At 33.5% G+C, this 15,242-nt stretch overlaps 1 protein-coding gene across 1 annotated transcript in view; it reads right to left on the bottom strand.

Annotated features, from left to right (window-relative positions):
- LOC106869746 (twitchin) overlaps positions 1-15,242 on the bottom strand; it is a 238,288-nt gene that overhangs the window by 82,433 nt on the left and 140,613 nt on the right. Inside the window, exons 37-48 of the mRNA XM_089354884.1 lie at positions 14,267-14,461; positions 11,900-12,199; positions 11,007-11,158; positions 10,180-10,455; positions 8,143-8,314; positions 7,005-7,110; positions 6,274-6,470; positions 5,028-5,200; positions 4,038-4,167; positions 3,301-3,449; positions 2,283-2,418; positions 1,827-1,934 (exon numbers count right to left, since the gene is read on the bottom strand). Of these exons, the coding sequence (XP_089211010.1) occupies positions 1,827-1,934; positions 2,283-2,418; positions 3,301-3,449; positions 4,038-4,167; positions 5,028-5,200; positions 6,274-6,470; positions 7,005-7,110; positions 8,143-8,314; positions 10,180-10,455; positions 11,007-11,158; positions 11,900-12,199; positions 14,267-14,461 (2,094 nt within the window). The remainder of the gene's footprint in view (positions 1-1,826; positions 1,935-2,282; positions 2,419-3,300; positions 3,450-4,037; positions 4,168-5,027; positions 5,201-6,273; positions 6,471-7,004; positions 7,111-8,142; positions 8,315-10,179; positions 10,456-11,006; positions 11,159-11,899; positions 12,200-14,266; positions 14,462-15,242) is intronic.

Genomic DNA, 15,242 nt, shown 5'->3' on the forward strand with positions numbered 1-15,242 from the left:
TAATAATAATAATAATAATAATAATAATAATAATAATAATAATAATTGCCTGGCACTCACACCTTTAACAGAATTGCTAAATAGAACTGGATGCGGTTACAAATGCTATGGAAAAACAGTCAGCCACCTTCTATATATGGATGACCTAAAATTATATGCAAAAAACGACAAAGAGCTAGAAACACTACTACAGACAGTACACAGCTTTACCAAGGAAATAGAAATGAAATTCGGATTAGAAAAATGTGCCAAAGCAACCCTGAAAAGAGGAAAATTAGTTAAAAGTAGCAATATAATACTAGATAAAGCCAATGAAATAAGAGAACTAGACGAAAGCCAACCATATAAGTATTTAGGATTCAATGAACTAGATAGGATACAACATACACAAATGAAAGAAAAAATAAAGAAAGAGTACTATAGACGAGTTAGATCAATACTAAAAACAGAGCTCAATGCTAAAAACAAGATAATGGGTATCAACACTTTAGCTGTCCCAGTTATAAGCTACAGCTACAACATCCTTAACTGGACACTAAACGAACTATGTAAAATAGACAGGAAAACAAGAAAAATAATGACAGGATATAGGATGCACCACCCAAAATCTGACATGGAAAGGCTATATATACAACGCACAGAAGGTGGCAGGGGTCTTATACAGCTAGAAAACTATTATAAAATAACCACCATAGGACTGCAAAAATACCTACTCCAGAAGCAAGGGAAACTAATACAAATAGCCACAAAACACGAGCAAAACAAAAAACTGTTTTCAGTATTTAAGGAAGCTGACAAATACAAACAAGAAATCAATCTACCTAACAAATACGAAGAAGAAGAAGAAGAAACAACAAAAGCTATAAAACAAATGAAATCCAAACTAAAACTAGAACAGCAAAGGACCATGATAAAACGATGTCAAGAAAAGCCCCAACATGGTAAATACTGGGCTAAACTAAATGCGAAAGAAATAGACAGAGAAAAATCCCAGCAATGGCTGAGAAGCTCAGGACTCAAAGCAGAGACTGAAGGATTTTTAATTGCTGCACAAGACCAAAGCCTCCCCACCAGAAATTACCAAAAACACATAATGAAAAGAAATATAACAAGTAACTGTAGAATATGTGGAGATGGACAAGAAACAATAAATCATATTATCTCTGGCTGCCCAGTCCTGGCTAAGAAGGAATATATTCACAGACACGACAGAGCTGGGACCTATATACACTGGAAGCTATGCCAACATTATGGAATAACAACAGAAAAAAGATGGTATAAACACACGCCAGAAAAGGTCACAGAAAACGAGAAAGCAACCATACTCTGGGATATGCCAATACACACAGATAGAGAAATTAAGGCAAATAGACCAGATATAGTTGTCAAAGATCATGAAGAAAAAAAATGCTTTCTAATTGATGTATCAATACCAGCAGATGACAACGTTTCTCTAAAAGAAATGGAAAAACTTTCAAAATACAAAGACCTGGAAATAGAGATAACTCGAATGTGGAATCTAAAAACAGAAACAATTCCTATCATAGTAGGTGCCTTAGGTATAATAAAAAAATATTCAGACAAATACATAACAAAAATAGCAGGACTTACAAATATATATAACATACAGAAAATTGCACTACTGGGTACTGCACACATTCTACGCAAAACACTTTCAATACAGTAAACATAAGAGCACCACAGCAAACCACAGCACATACCCAAGGCGCACAGAGCTGCGCTCGGTAGTGAAGTGAAAGCACGTTATAAAAATAAAACTACTGAATAATAATAATAATAATAATAACAATAATAATAATGCATACCTGATACATCAACGCCACCCAAATCTGCTGGTGGATTCCAAGACAATTTACAAGAATCAGCTGTGACATCTTTGATTTCCATAGGTTCTCCAGGAATTCCAGGTTTATCTAAATGAAGAAAAATCCATTAATTAATTATACTGTTCATATAAGCCTTCATTAAACTTTGTTCGTTTTCTAAACTCTAACCAAACGTATTCTTTATATTACAGTGTATTTTGAAATTGTACCACAATAATTTGCCAATTTGATTATTTAGTTAACATTCTGAAGATATTTCTATGTGTGCCAGAGTTGGTCTTAAACAACTCAGCTCTTTAACTATTTATTCAACATGTAAACGAATAAGGAAAAAGTTGAGTAGAATACATTTAATTTTTTTCTTCTTTTTGCTTTACTGTTGCTTACTTATTGCAAAGTTCTAAAAAGAGTTAAACATTATTATTCTAATCTTACCCAAGACAACGACTTGAATGTCAGCTGTGTCAGTTCCTAATGGGTTGCTGATATTAACTGTATATTTGCCACTATCTCCCCTTTCAGCACATGGGACATAGAGCTTAGCATCAGTTTCACTGTTGGTTGTTTCAGCCTGAAGTAAATATGTAGCATTATATTATTATAACATAAATATATATAGGTATACTAGCATAAATCTTTAGTTAAATATTTTATAGTTAAATTTTTAAACTGACATATTTATTATTATTATATTATATATTTATACTTATACATATTTACATATATTTTTACATATAGTTTTAATACAACAATTATTCTACACATGTAGATATATTTCTGATGAATTTTCTAATATTGATTTCCTGATATTAATAATAATATATTATAAAATATATATATTAAATACATAAATACTTTAATAGTATTAATACTTTGATACAATAGAGCACTCAATATAAATTCAGTATTTAATATTCTCATTGAATATATTTAACTAAAGATTTATGTATCCTGCTCTATATACAAAGAGCACTCAATACTGAATTTGTTAAGCATAGAAAAACAATATCTGGGAATTTCACTTAAAGATGAACATAACTGTTCATCAGACAGTTACAATATATTATAAAGTATATATAGGTATACTAACATGAAAATATACATACTCAGTCACAGAATAAATTTTATTTAATTTTATTTAATTTTATTTTGACTGAAAGCAGAGGAGTATAAGAGATGTATATGAGGGGTTGCTGAAAAGTTCTTGGCTTTCAATAAAAGGAAATACAGGAGGAATAAGTTATGATTTTATTCAAAATATTCCCCTCTCAGATTCACACACTTATTGCAGCGGTCCTTCAGTTTTTCTGAGCCTTGTAAAAGGACTCAGATGATTGAGCCTCCAAACAGGCTTTTCATGATACCCTTAAGCCATGAACTTTTCAACACTCCCTTGTATATTTAGATGTATTGAGTATTAGATACATAGAGTATTAGTGACGTATATACTTACACGAGGACCTACAGGTTTGCCATTCTTTTGCCAAATAACTGTAGGAGTTGGAGCACCCGAAATACCCAGAGGAATTGTAAGAGGCTCTCCAGCTCTGACACGAATCTCCCGAGCACCAAATAAGCTATCAAGATTTACTTTTGGTTTCTCTGCAATAATAATAGAAATTATATTTTAGTTGATGATTTCATTTGTAGAATAACTATCTACATAGAAGTAACAAAGATGTTTGCTTTTTTTTTTTTTTCTTGTTTCAGGTGTACTGGCATCGACCACACTTGAATGGTGCTTTTTACACCACCGGCACAAAAGCCAGTCAGGTGGCACTGGCAACAAGCATGCTCAAATGGTGCTTTTTATGTGCCACCGGCATGGGATCCAGTCAGGCAGCACTGGTATTGACCGCATTCGTATGGTTCATTTTACATTCCACTGGCACAGGAGCCAGTCCAGAGGGACTGGCATCGACCACAATTGAATGGTGCTTTTACGTCCCACTAGCACAGGTGCCAGCTATGCGGAACTGGCATCGGCCATAACAATAATTTCACTTGACTCAACAGGTCTTCTCAAACAGAGTTTATTCAACAATGTGGTTGAGAAGCAAGCTTCTTACCACACAGCCATGCCTGCACCTTTGTATATTTTTTCACTCTTTTTCTTTTTAATGTAAATATTTTCTCTGATTGCATTTAAAAGAAAAAAATATCGAATATGTGTAATAAATGTCAAATCACCTTTGGATGGTTTTGCAGTAACTGGTTTAGAAACAAGGCTTGGATCTGATTCTCCTGCTTTGTTTACTGCCTTCACTCTATACTCATACTCTTTTCCTTCAACTACTTTATCATCAGTGAAGTTAGTTTCCTTCAAGAAGTAAAGAGATACAAATAAATAAGCGATTGCAAGTAATGAATAACAATTTTACATGCATATTACACACAAACACACACACATACACAGCCAAGTAAGCTCATAGATGCAAAACAAAATGGGAAAAATAGTGCTCAAATACCGAAGTAGAGTAATATGCTACTCATTAAAGCCAGCAAAAATATTCGCAATCTGTTATTACTCAGAGTTTCACATAACTGTTCATCAGACAGTTGCAACTGTCTGACAGATTGTCATGTGAAACTTGGAGTAACAACAGTTTGTGAAGAGTTTGGGGGCTTTAATAAATAGTGTGTGTATATATATATATATATATATATATATATATATATATATACTCTATTTAAATGCATTTGGATTGAATCCCGTGAAAGTTAACATGGAATCTCTTAACGACAATGTAGACTTCAGGTAATCAAGATATCCTTGGCCTGAAGAGTAGCTTGCAGTCTACCCCTCATTTAGATATTTACTACTTCCAAGGTTCCACTAGCAATGAAACATATGTAGATTGGATTTTATCTACTCCTTTCTCTAATTTGGGATATATATATATATATATATATATATATATATATATATATATATATATATAGAGAGAGAGAGAGAGAGAGAGAGAGAGAGAGAGAGAGCACTCTCTTCATTACATAAACCAATGTTTGCATTGTGAGGGCAGCATCCAAAACATTAGACCACATGTAGATTATAAAAGAAATACTTAAATATTCTAGTATGTGAGGAATGAAAGAATGAAATAAATTTACAATGCACACACACACACACACACACACACACACACACACACACACACACACACACACACTTATACTTACAGAAACTGGGCTGCGGTTGACCTTAACCCAACGGTTACTTTTAGTTTCTTTCCTTTCAATATCATAACCAGTAATTGGTGCACCACCATCATTTTCTGGTTTATCCCATTTAAGGTCGATGTGAGTCCTATCATGATCCACGATTGTTGGTTGGCTTGGTGGATGTGGTTCATCTGAAATATGTTTAATAGTTTAATTAGAAAAGTTGATTTGGTTATATGAAAATAATACTAGTACAACACCAATTTTCCAAGCACCAATGGTTGGAAACCGCCTATAATCAACACTAATTTATGAGCAGAGACTTCTAATTCCTGTGACCACCAGACTAGTTTAACGGTATCTCGCACAGTACAGCATTAATAAAACTCATTTACACTAATGTACAGGTGTCTATATTTCACTTAATTATTTAAGTAAATTTATTATTTGTTCAATTTACATTGTGTTGACCAAAGTGGCCACTCCTGGTTCAGAAAAATCCCTAATCTGAAAAGATTTTAGAACCAAAGGTTTCAGAAAATCGATGTTGTACTTGAAAACTGTTTTGAAAATAATCCTTTAAATAAATCATTCATAATAAAATCTAAGTGGTTCACTATTTCCACTTGCAAAATTTATAGCTATTTGAATTTAGCATGTGCTGGTTGTTAAGCAGAGGGGAGGGACAAACACTCTCTCTCTCTCTCTCTCTCTCTCTTTCTCTCTCTCTCTCTCTCTCTCTCTCTCTCTCTCTCTCTCTCTTTCTCTCTCTCTCTCTCTCTCATACACACACAAACACATGCACTCAAGCACACACATCATATATGTCAGGCTTTTTCACTTTCTGTCTACCAAATACACTCACAACACAACAATTCTGCTGATATACCCTCCAGCCTTCATTAGGTGTCTTGAGGAAATTTCGAACCTGGGTTCTCATTCCTTGGGTATTTTTCGATGTTGTTATTATTATTATTACTATTCAGGTTACTGCTTGGAATCGAATAATAATAATAATAACAACATCAAAAAATATCTTAGGAATAAGAACCCCGGTTCAAAATTTCCCCAAGACACCTGATGAAGGCTGGAGGGTATATCAGCCGAAACGTTGTGTTAACAACAAACAAGATGAGGACAAATATCCGTCAAATGTAAATAGTGTAAATAATGTACATAATTCCTCATCTCAGAGTATATTTATTGAACAAACATTATCACTTAATTAGAACAAAGAAATAAAATGCAATGGTATCATGCTTACTGAAAGGATTCTTGGCAATAATGCTTTTATCTGTCTCTAAAGGTTCACTCAGGCCATGGACATTTTCAGCCATAACACGGAATTTATATTCATGACCATCTTGAAGTTTAGGTACAGTTACTTTAGTTCCACTAACGGCATTGCTTACTTTCTCCCATTTTCCTTTAGTAGGATCAAATTTCTCAACAACATAACCACTGCAATAAACATTATTTCCATTAAAACTTCTTAATAAATGTGATATAATACATATATTACAAAATATATAATACATATGACACATAGTTCCTTAATAAATACATTGGGTAAAGACCCCATTTGATCATGAATGACCATGGGGTTTCACCTAGAAAATTCTCCTCCAAGGCACAAATCCGGGCAAGGCTGTTTGTGGAAGACCAGCAGTCGCCCATGCATACCAGCCTCCCCTCTCCATGCCACCAATGTTATTATCCAAAGGAAAGGCAAAGGCTGATACAGCTTGGCACCAGTAACATCACAACTCATTTTTACAGATGAGTGAACTGGAGCAACTTGAAATAAAGTGTTTTGCTCAAGAACACAACACCGAGCCTGGTCTGGGAATTAGATCTACTACCCAATGATTGTGAGTTCAACTCTCCAACCATCGAGCCAGGTGCCTTCACATACATACATGCATATAAATACATAAATACATATAAATACATACATACATATAAATACAAGAAGAGTTTTGTAGAAATACTTACGTTATGTCACTTCCACCTTTATCTGCTGGAGCTTTCCAAGTCAGGGTTGCACTGTCTTTTGTAATGTTGCTCACTTCCAGAGGACCTTCTGGCCGAGCTGGTCCACCTAAAATTAGCAATAATTGTCACTATAATTAACATCATCACCATCATTGTAGTAATAATAATAAATTCGAACTGACTGTGCTACACAGGCCTAGAGACGAGATGCTATGGTAAAAAATAGCATTGACAAAACATGTTTGCTCATAGATCTGTCAATCCCAGCAGATTGCAACACTTCTGTATAAACATTTGAAAAGTTAAGTAAATATAAGGACTTTGAAGAAGAGGGATCAAGAATGTGGCATCTAAAAACAACTGTATCTGTGATCATCACAGCTGTAGGAACAATACCAAATGGCACTCTTGAATACTAAGGCCAAATACCAGAAAACTCCAAGGTGTCAGAATAGCATGAAATTGTTCTCACTGGTACTATCCACATCCTAAGAAAAACAGTGTCAACTTGAAGACACCTGATTCTCTTAAAACTCTTAAAACTGAAATATTACAAATTTTAACAGAATCTTTCAAATTCTGGTCTCCTTTCAGTACAATATAACCCTGCTAATATTTATCTATTATCATTATTATTATTGTTATTATTATTATTATTATTATTATTATTATTATTATTGTTGCTCAGTAGTTTTATTATTATTCATGTGCTTTCACTTCACTACCGAGCGCAGCTCTGTGTGCCTTGGTTATGTGCTGTGGTTTGTTTTGATGCTCTTATTTTTACTGTAATGAAAGTGTTTTATGTAGGATGTGTGCAGTGCCTAGTAGTGCTATTTTCTGAATGTTATACATACTTGTTAGTCCTTGTTATGTATTTGTCTGAATATTTTTTTTTCTTATCATACCTAATGTGCCTACTATGATAGGAATTGTTTCTGTTTTTAGACTCCACATTTGAGTCACCTCTATTTCCAGATCTTTGTATTTTGAAAGTTTCTCTGTTTATTTTAGAGAAACATTGTCATCTGTTGGTATTCATACATCTATTTATTATTATTATTATTATTATTATTATTATTATTATTATTATTATTATTGTTATTGTTAAAATCCAATGAAAATACGTTTTACTTACTCAACACAATAACATTGACAGTTGCTGAATCTGATCCATGTTCGTTTTGAATAGTGATGGTGTATTCGCCAGTATCGCTACGTACACCTTTTTTGCATGAAAGAGTTGAACGTTTCTCTTTGTTCTCAATAGTAATAATACTGGTTGACTCAACTGGAACAGTCTTGCCATCCTGTAATTAAATAGTAAAAGTATATATAGATATTTGTTTTGCAAGATTTTTTATGTGAAATCGTGTGTTGAAACAGATGTTGTTGTACTTGGGGATGGTCATATTGCCAGTTTAGCCAATAAAAACACACGCACTGTATATTTGGTGTTAATTTTTTTTTTTTTTTTCAGCTTTATATTACATTAATCTTAATCTTAATCTTATTTCGGCCAGAGTTCTTTCGTCACACTTCTGTGACCTCATCAGTGGTCCTTTGTTTCCTTCTTTCTTATGTGTGTCTCACCTTGCTAACTATCAGCTGATAGTTAGCAAGGTGAGACACACATAAGAAAGAAGGAAACAAAGGACCACTGATGAGGTCACAGAAGTGTGACGAAAGAACTCTGGCCGAAATAAGATTAAGATTAAGATTAATGTAATATAAAGCTGAAAAAAAAAAAAAAAATTAACACCAAATATACAGTGCGTGTGTTTTTATTGGCTAAACTGGCAATATGACCATCCCCAAGTACAACAATATATATAGATATATATTTATTTATTAATGTAATTAATTGATTAGTTTTAGCATTCATGTTTTCCTTGCTAGTCAAGGTTTGAATGGAAATTTTTTATGAAGCAGAATTTTACAGCTGGTTGCTTTCCCTGTCACCAGCCTTTATCTGTTTTTCAAGTAAGGAGTTTCCTTATTTCACAGGCCCTAAAAAGTGCTGAGCAACCAGGCATGAGGTCAACGACTAATGTTGCTATCTACATCAATTTGTTCAAGTGCTGACAGCATGAAATTTAAACACACACACATACATGCACGTGCATACAAATATAGCCTAATATCAAATAAAATGATAACACACATATATATATCATCATTGTCCTCATCATCATCATCATCATCGTTTAATGTCTGCTTTCCATGCTAGCATGAGTTGGACGGTTTGACTGAGGACAGGCTCCAATCTGATCTGGCAAGGTTTCTACAGCTGGATGCCCTTCCTAATGCCAATCTCTCTGAGAGTGCAGTGGGTGCTTTTTAATATATATATATATATATATATATATATATATATATATATATATATATATATGGGAGAATATACAAAAAATAACAACAGACGAGGACAGGTGGTGTAAATAACAAAAGTATATATTAGTATGACGCTCGGGAATACGGATATATATATATATATATATATATATACACACACATATATATATATATGTATTCTTTTTTCTAACTTCTCCGAGTCTTTGGACTATGGCCATGCTGGGGCACCACCTTGAAGGATTTAGGCAAACAAATTGATTCTAGTGCTTATTATTCTTAAGTCTGGGACTTATTCTATTGGTTTCTTTGCTGAACCACTAAGTTACAGGGATGTAAACACACCAACACCTGTTGTCAAGCAGTGGTGGGGACAAATCTAGTTACAAAGACACACACACACGTGTGTGTGGTTGTGTATATGTATATATATATATATATATATATATATATATATGTATGTATGTATGTATGTATGTTTGTATGTATCAACAATAAGCTTCTTGTAGTTTCAGTCTTCTAAATTCCTCTGCATGGCATTGGTTGGGCATGGAAATATAAGAAGAAACTTGCCCAAGTTGCTGTTCTGTGTAACTGAACCCAAAACCACGTAGATGCAAAGAATGCTTGTTAACCACACAGCAATACCTGCACTTACCATCAATAATTTTATATTTGTCTTTGCTTCATATTAACTCAGAAGTTTGTGAAGTTACATATTTTAGAAACATTTTAGTCTTAAACAAATTCATTTTTATTATTTTTATTTTTTCTAATTAAATGACAAACAATTTTTAAACAGGAAGTAACTTATTCAACTTACCAAACCTTTCTTAACCCAAGTAACAGTTGGTGGTGGTTCTCCCACAAATTCTGGTTCCAATGAGAATGTCTGATCTCTTTTAATTTTGACATCTCTCAAAGACTTAGTGTCAATTCTTGGTTTCACTTTACGTGGTCTTGTAAGAACTGGTCCTGAGGTAGCGCTAGGTATTGAATTACCTGCTCTATTTTTAGCAATAACACGGAAATCATATTCCTTGTTTTCTTTCAGTCCTTTTACAGTAGTTTCTTTTTCATCAACTGGAACTTCCTTGGCCTAATATCAAATAAAATGGTAATACATAAACAACAATGTTACATTTTTCCATACACAATTATTTATGAAGCATCAAAATGGTTGATAAGTTACATAATATAGGTAAAGCTCATGAATAGCATAGGTTAAGCTCATGAATCTATAGTATGGTTAACCCATACGATACATAGTATAGGTTAACCATAGTATACGGTTAAGCTCATATTATATAATCTAATGTACAGCATAGTGGTGGTGGTGGTGGTGGTGGTGGTGGTGGCAAATGATATGGCGTAGATGGTAGTAGTGGTGATGGTGGTGGGAATGATGATGATGATGTTAATAAGGATGTTAGTAAGGATGATATTAGTAATGATGATGATGATGATGATGATGATGATGATGATGATGATGATGAGTATTTACTGCTTAAAGGCACAAAAAGAAAATAAGTTGGAGGATAAGGTTCATATCAATTAGAAGAATGTTGATAATTTCTGATAATTTACAACAAATGCATGTTTTAGATTTAATGTTTAAGTTAAATAACATAATACATGAAATGTCCTTACATCTTCCCAATCATCTGAGCCCTTCAGTTTCTTTTGAATGAGGTATCCCTCAATAGGGGCACCACCATCATTCTTAGGGGCTTTCCATTTCAATTTCACAAAATCTCTATCAGTATCAACAACTTCTGGCTTGCCAGGTTTATCAGCAGGACCTGAGAAAATTATAAAAATGTAATATTATAATTTAAAATCAATAGTTTTAACAAGTATTTAGGGGTTTGTGGTTTTTTTTTTTACAGAAAAGATATTAGTGTTATTTTATAAATTTACACAAGGTGCAGGAGTGGCTGTGTGGTAAGTAGCTTGCTTACCAACCACATGGTTCCGGGTTCAGTCCCACTGTGTGGCACCTTGGGCAAGTGTCGTCTACTATAGCCTCGGGCCGACCAAAGCCTTGTGAGTGGATTTGGTAGACGGAAACTGAAAGAAGCCCATCGTATATATGTGTGTGTATATATATATATATATATATATATATATATATGTGTGTGTGTGTTTGTGTGTCTGTGTTTGTTCCTCCACCATAGCTTGACAACTGATGCTGGTTCGGCAAAAGAGACCGATAGAATAAGTACTAGGCTTCTAAAGAATAAGTCCTGGGGTTGATTTGCTTGACTAAAAAGGCGGTGCTCCAGTATGGCTGCAGTCAAATGACTGAGTAAAAGAGTAAAAGAGTAAGGAAAATTTCAGATTAGAACCATACTTTTGCAGATTGTTAATTGCATAAATTACATAATATCAGAACAACTTTTAAATCTATATTTAACCTTTTAGCACTTAAACCAGCCATACCCAACCAAAATATTCTTCCTGTTTTATTTTCAAACCAGCCAGATCTGGCCTCTTCCATATATATATATGTCTGTATGTATATATATATATGTGTTACTTACTCCAGGGATCTTTGGCCAAAATTTCACCATCTGTATTCAATGGTTTGCTTTGGCCTTCTGAATTGACAGCCTTTACTCGGAATTGGTAACGATGGCTGGGTGTTAATCCTTTTACTCTGCATTGCAGTTCATTAACTTTAGCAACTTCGACCCATTCATCTGTACTGGTATCCATCTTTTCCACAATATAATGTTTGATGGGACAACCACCATCATCTTTGGGTTTCTTCCATGACAAAAGGCATTTGTCTTTGAAAATATCTGCTACATCTAGAGGTGCACCAGGAGGTGTAGGTTTATCTGCAATGGAATAATAAGAGATAATTTTACTAGACCTTTCTGTGATAATTCATAGCTTTAAACATTTATCAAAATCCTTTTAACATATTCTTTGTAATACTGAGTAAAATCCTTTTTTTTTTAGACCAAAATACAGAGTAGTGCATCCATTAATAAATTAATAAATTAATAAATTCTAAAATTGAAAATATGAAAAAATATAACAGTATAAAATTTCATATTTTTAACAAGCATTTCATTGAAAATAGGCATGGTAAGAAGCATGCTTTTCAACCACATGGTTCAGGGTTCAGTTCTACAGAGTGGCACCTTGGGCAAGTGGCATCTTGGGCAAGAAGCACTTTGGGCATGTTTATGTCCACATAACTTAGTAGTTTGGCAAAAGAGATCAATGGAATAAATATTAGGCTTCAAAAAAGAATAAGTCCTAGGGTTGATTTGGTCGACTAAAAACTTCAAGTTGGTGCCACAGAATGGCCACAGTCAAATGACTGAAACAAGTAAAAGATAGACTAAGTGATTTTCCTGGTTCTTATCAATTTTCAGCGTCTTTTAGAATGTTAATAATGCACTAACACCACCATCCTTTTGTTGGAATGCATTGTAAAAATCAAAATTATGACATTTTATGATTTTATTTTTCAGAATGATCACCGAAAATCACAGTGAATGTTATTTGTAATGTAGTTTTAGTGCTACATGTTACCTGGCCAGGTCATCAGCTGCTAAACTAAATTCTTATTCTCACCAAGCTTGCTTGGAAAGAAGGGCTACTAGAAATCTAGCAGGATAAATCAGTATGATTAATGATACTCTTGCAATAATTTGCTGTCTAAGAAATTCTGGTGCAAGTGTCCAGTCTGCTATAAGACCATGGAGAGAGAGGTACCCCTTACCTTTTGTGAAGGTATATCTCAAAGAAAGGCATTATTATGTCCACAACCACACTGTGGTTCAACTAAGAGGTTAGTCTGGACTCAAAAGCCTTGAAAGGTAGCCATACTAGGGGATAGATAACTTTGAACATAATCCTTTGCTGCCTGCAAATGCTTGTGAAGAAGGAATGGCTAAGGGACTCGAACACAACAGTGAATCAAGTTGGAAGTGCATCTGAGGCCCAATAATCCTATTCATCCAAAAAAGAGAATGGGAACACAACAAATGGAATACTGGTTATGTCTGAGGTGCTCAGCTATCAACCACAAGGAAAACACTATTTATTCCTTTATTCATTTTAAAAGTTTCTTTAGGTTTCTTCTTTCATTTTATTTTTATAAACTTTTCATTTTCTGGACAATTTTTCAGAAATGTTTGCAGTAGATATATCAAGAATTCTTTTCTCTTTGGAAGAATTGAAACATAACCTCTACAACCATTACAAGTTTAGATATTACAGACTAAACAGTAATTCCCTTTCATGTATAATATACTTTTCTACTATAGGTACAAGGCCTGAAATTTTTAGAGGAGGGGGACAGTCGATTAGATCAATCCCTGTACACAACTGGCACTTAATTTATCGACCCCAAAAGGATGAAAAGCAAAGTCAACCTTAATGGAATTTGACCTCAGAATGTAAAGACAGACAAAATATCGCTAAGCACTTCACCCGGTGTGCTAACATTTCTGCTAGCTCACCGCTTTCCTTTCATGTATTATATTAAAAACAATAGCATGATTTGTAGCTAAATTTAAAGTGTTATGTAAATAACAAATAGAAATACAAGAATCTAGAAACAATTAACTTATTCAACATTTAGGCTTTAATAAGTCCTAATCACCAAACCCTAAAAAATATGTGTTCTGAGTCTGTTTATGTTTCGCTACGCTGAGTTTAGGTGAGTGTCTTTCATGATCTCTCTCTTTTTAGATTTGAAATATTAGTTTTCTTTATACAGAACATGATATATTTATAATATAAATTCATAACGATGCACATAAAATTAAAAACCAATTTCTATGAAATTTGAGATAAATTTTTAAATGTAATCTTTGTGTGACCAGGTATTTACTTCTCAACTAACATGTAAACACAAACAAACTTCAAAGTAAGAAAAATACAATTACCAATAACTTTAACTTTAATTGGTATTTTATCTGAACCAATACTGTTGGTGAGAGTAAGCTCATATTCGCCTGAATCTGATCTTTGGGCATCTGGAATTGTGAGACTGGTGAATTTATCTGATATTTCCATGTCTAAATCAGCTGAACTTAGATTCACCCCATCTTTCTTCCAGCTAGCTTTTGGAATAGGCACAGCTAATGAAAATAAAATAAAAGGCATTATTTGTTTGTTTAGAGGGAATTATTCTTGTTTTCAATATTTGATCATGTTAAAAGTTTAATCCTTCAAATTAAGTCCATTATCAATATTATTATTCATCTCCTTAATCTATCACAAGTACAATATTACCATGATACATACATGCATACACACATACATACACATATACACCCTCCACACACACATACATACACACATCCAAACATACATACATACATACATACATCCACACATACCTACATACATACAAACTAAATTACAACAGGTATATAGTCCATTTTTTGTATTATAGTGCATTGTTGTACCATTCAAAACTTTTTATTCTTTACAAACAATACACAACGCTTCAAGTGAACTACAATACTCTCATACATATAAACATACAAACATACATACACATATATATATATTTATAAGGTAGCTCATCATAGTAATTTTTCTTCAAGATAAAAATGTTTTGCAATTATTCAAGTTATTCTTATTGTTGTCTTTCTGATGGAACATCTTAATTTATTGATCAGGATAATTTTCTTTCTTCATCTGTTCAGAAATACAGTGTATGTAAAATAGAGGCCACAACATACAGTTAGCAGGTAATTTTAACAGATTTCTTACAAAAAAGTGTTGACTTCCAGTCATTTTAGAGCTGTCCTGGTTGGTATTTAATACAGATGAGAACATATAGAGCTTGAACTGCATATATTGGTTCATGGGGGTGCTCTAAAATGACATTGGTATTTTACACCTTTTGCCTAT

Source organism: Octopus bimaculoides, chromosome 7, assembly GCF_046866305.1.
Source record: "Octopus bimaculoides isolate indiv1 chromosome 7, ASM4686630v1, whole genome shotgun sequence".
Lineage (NCBI taxonomy): Eukaryota > Metazoa > Mollusca > Cephalopoda > Octopoda > Octopodidae > Octopus > Octopus bimaculoides.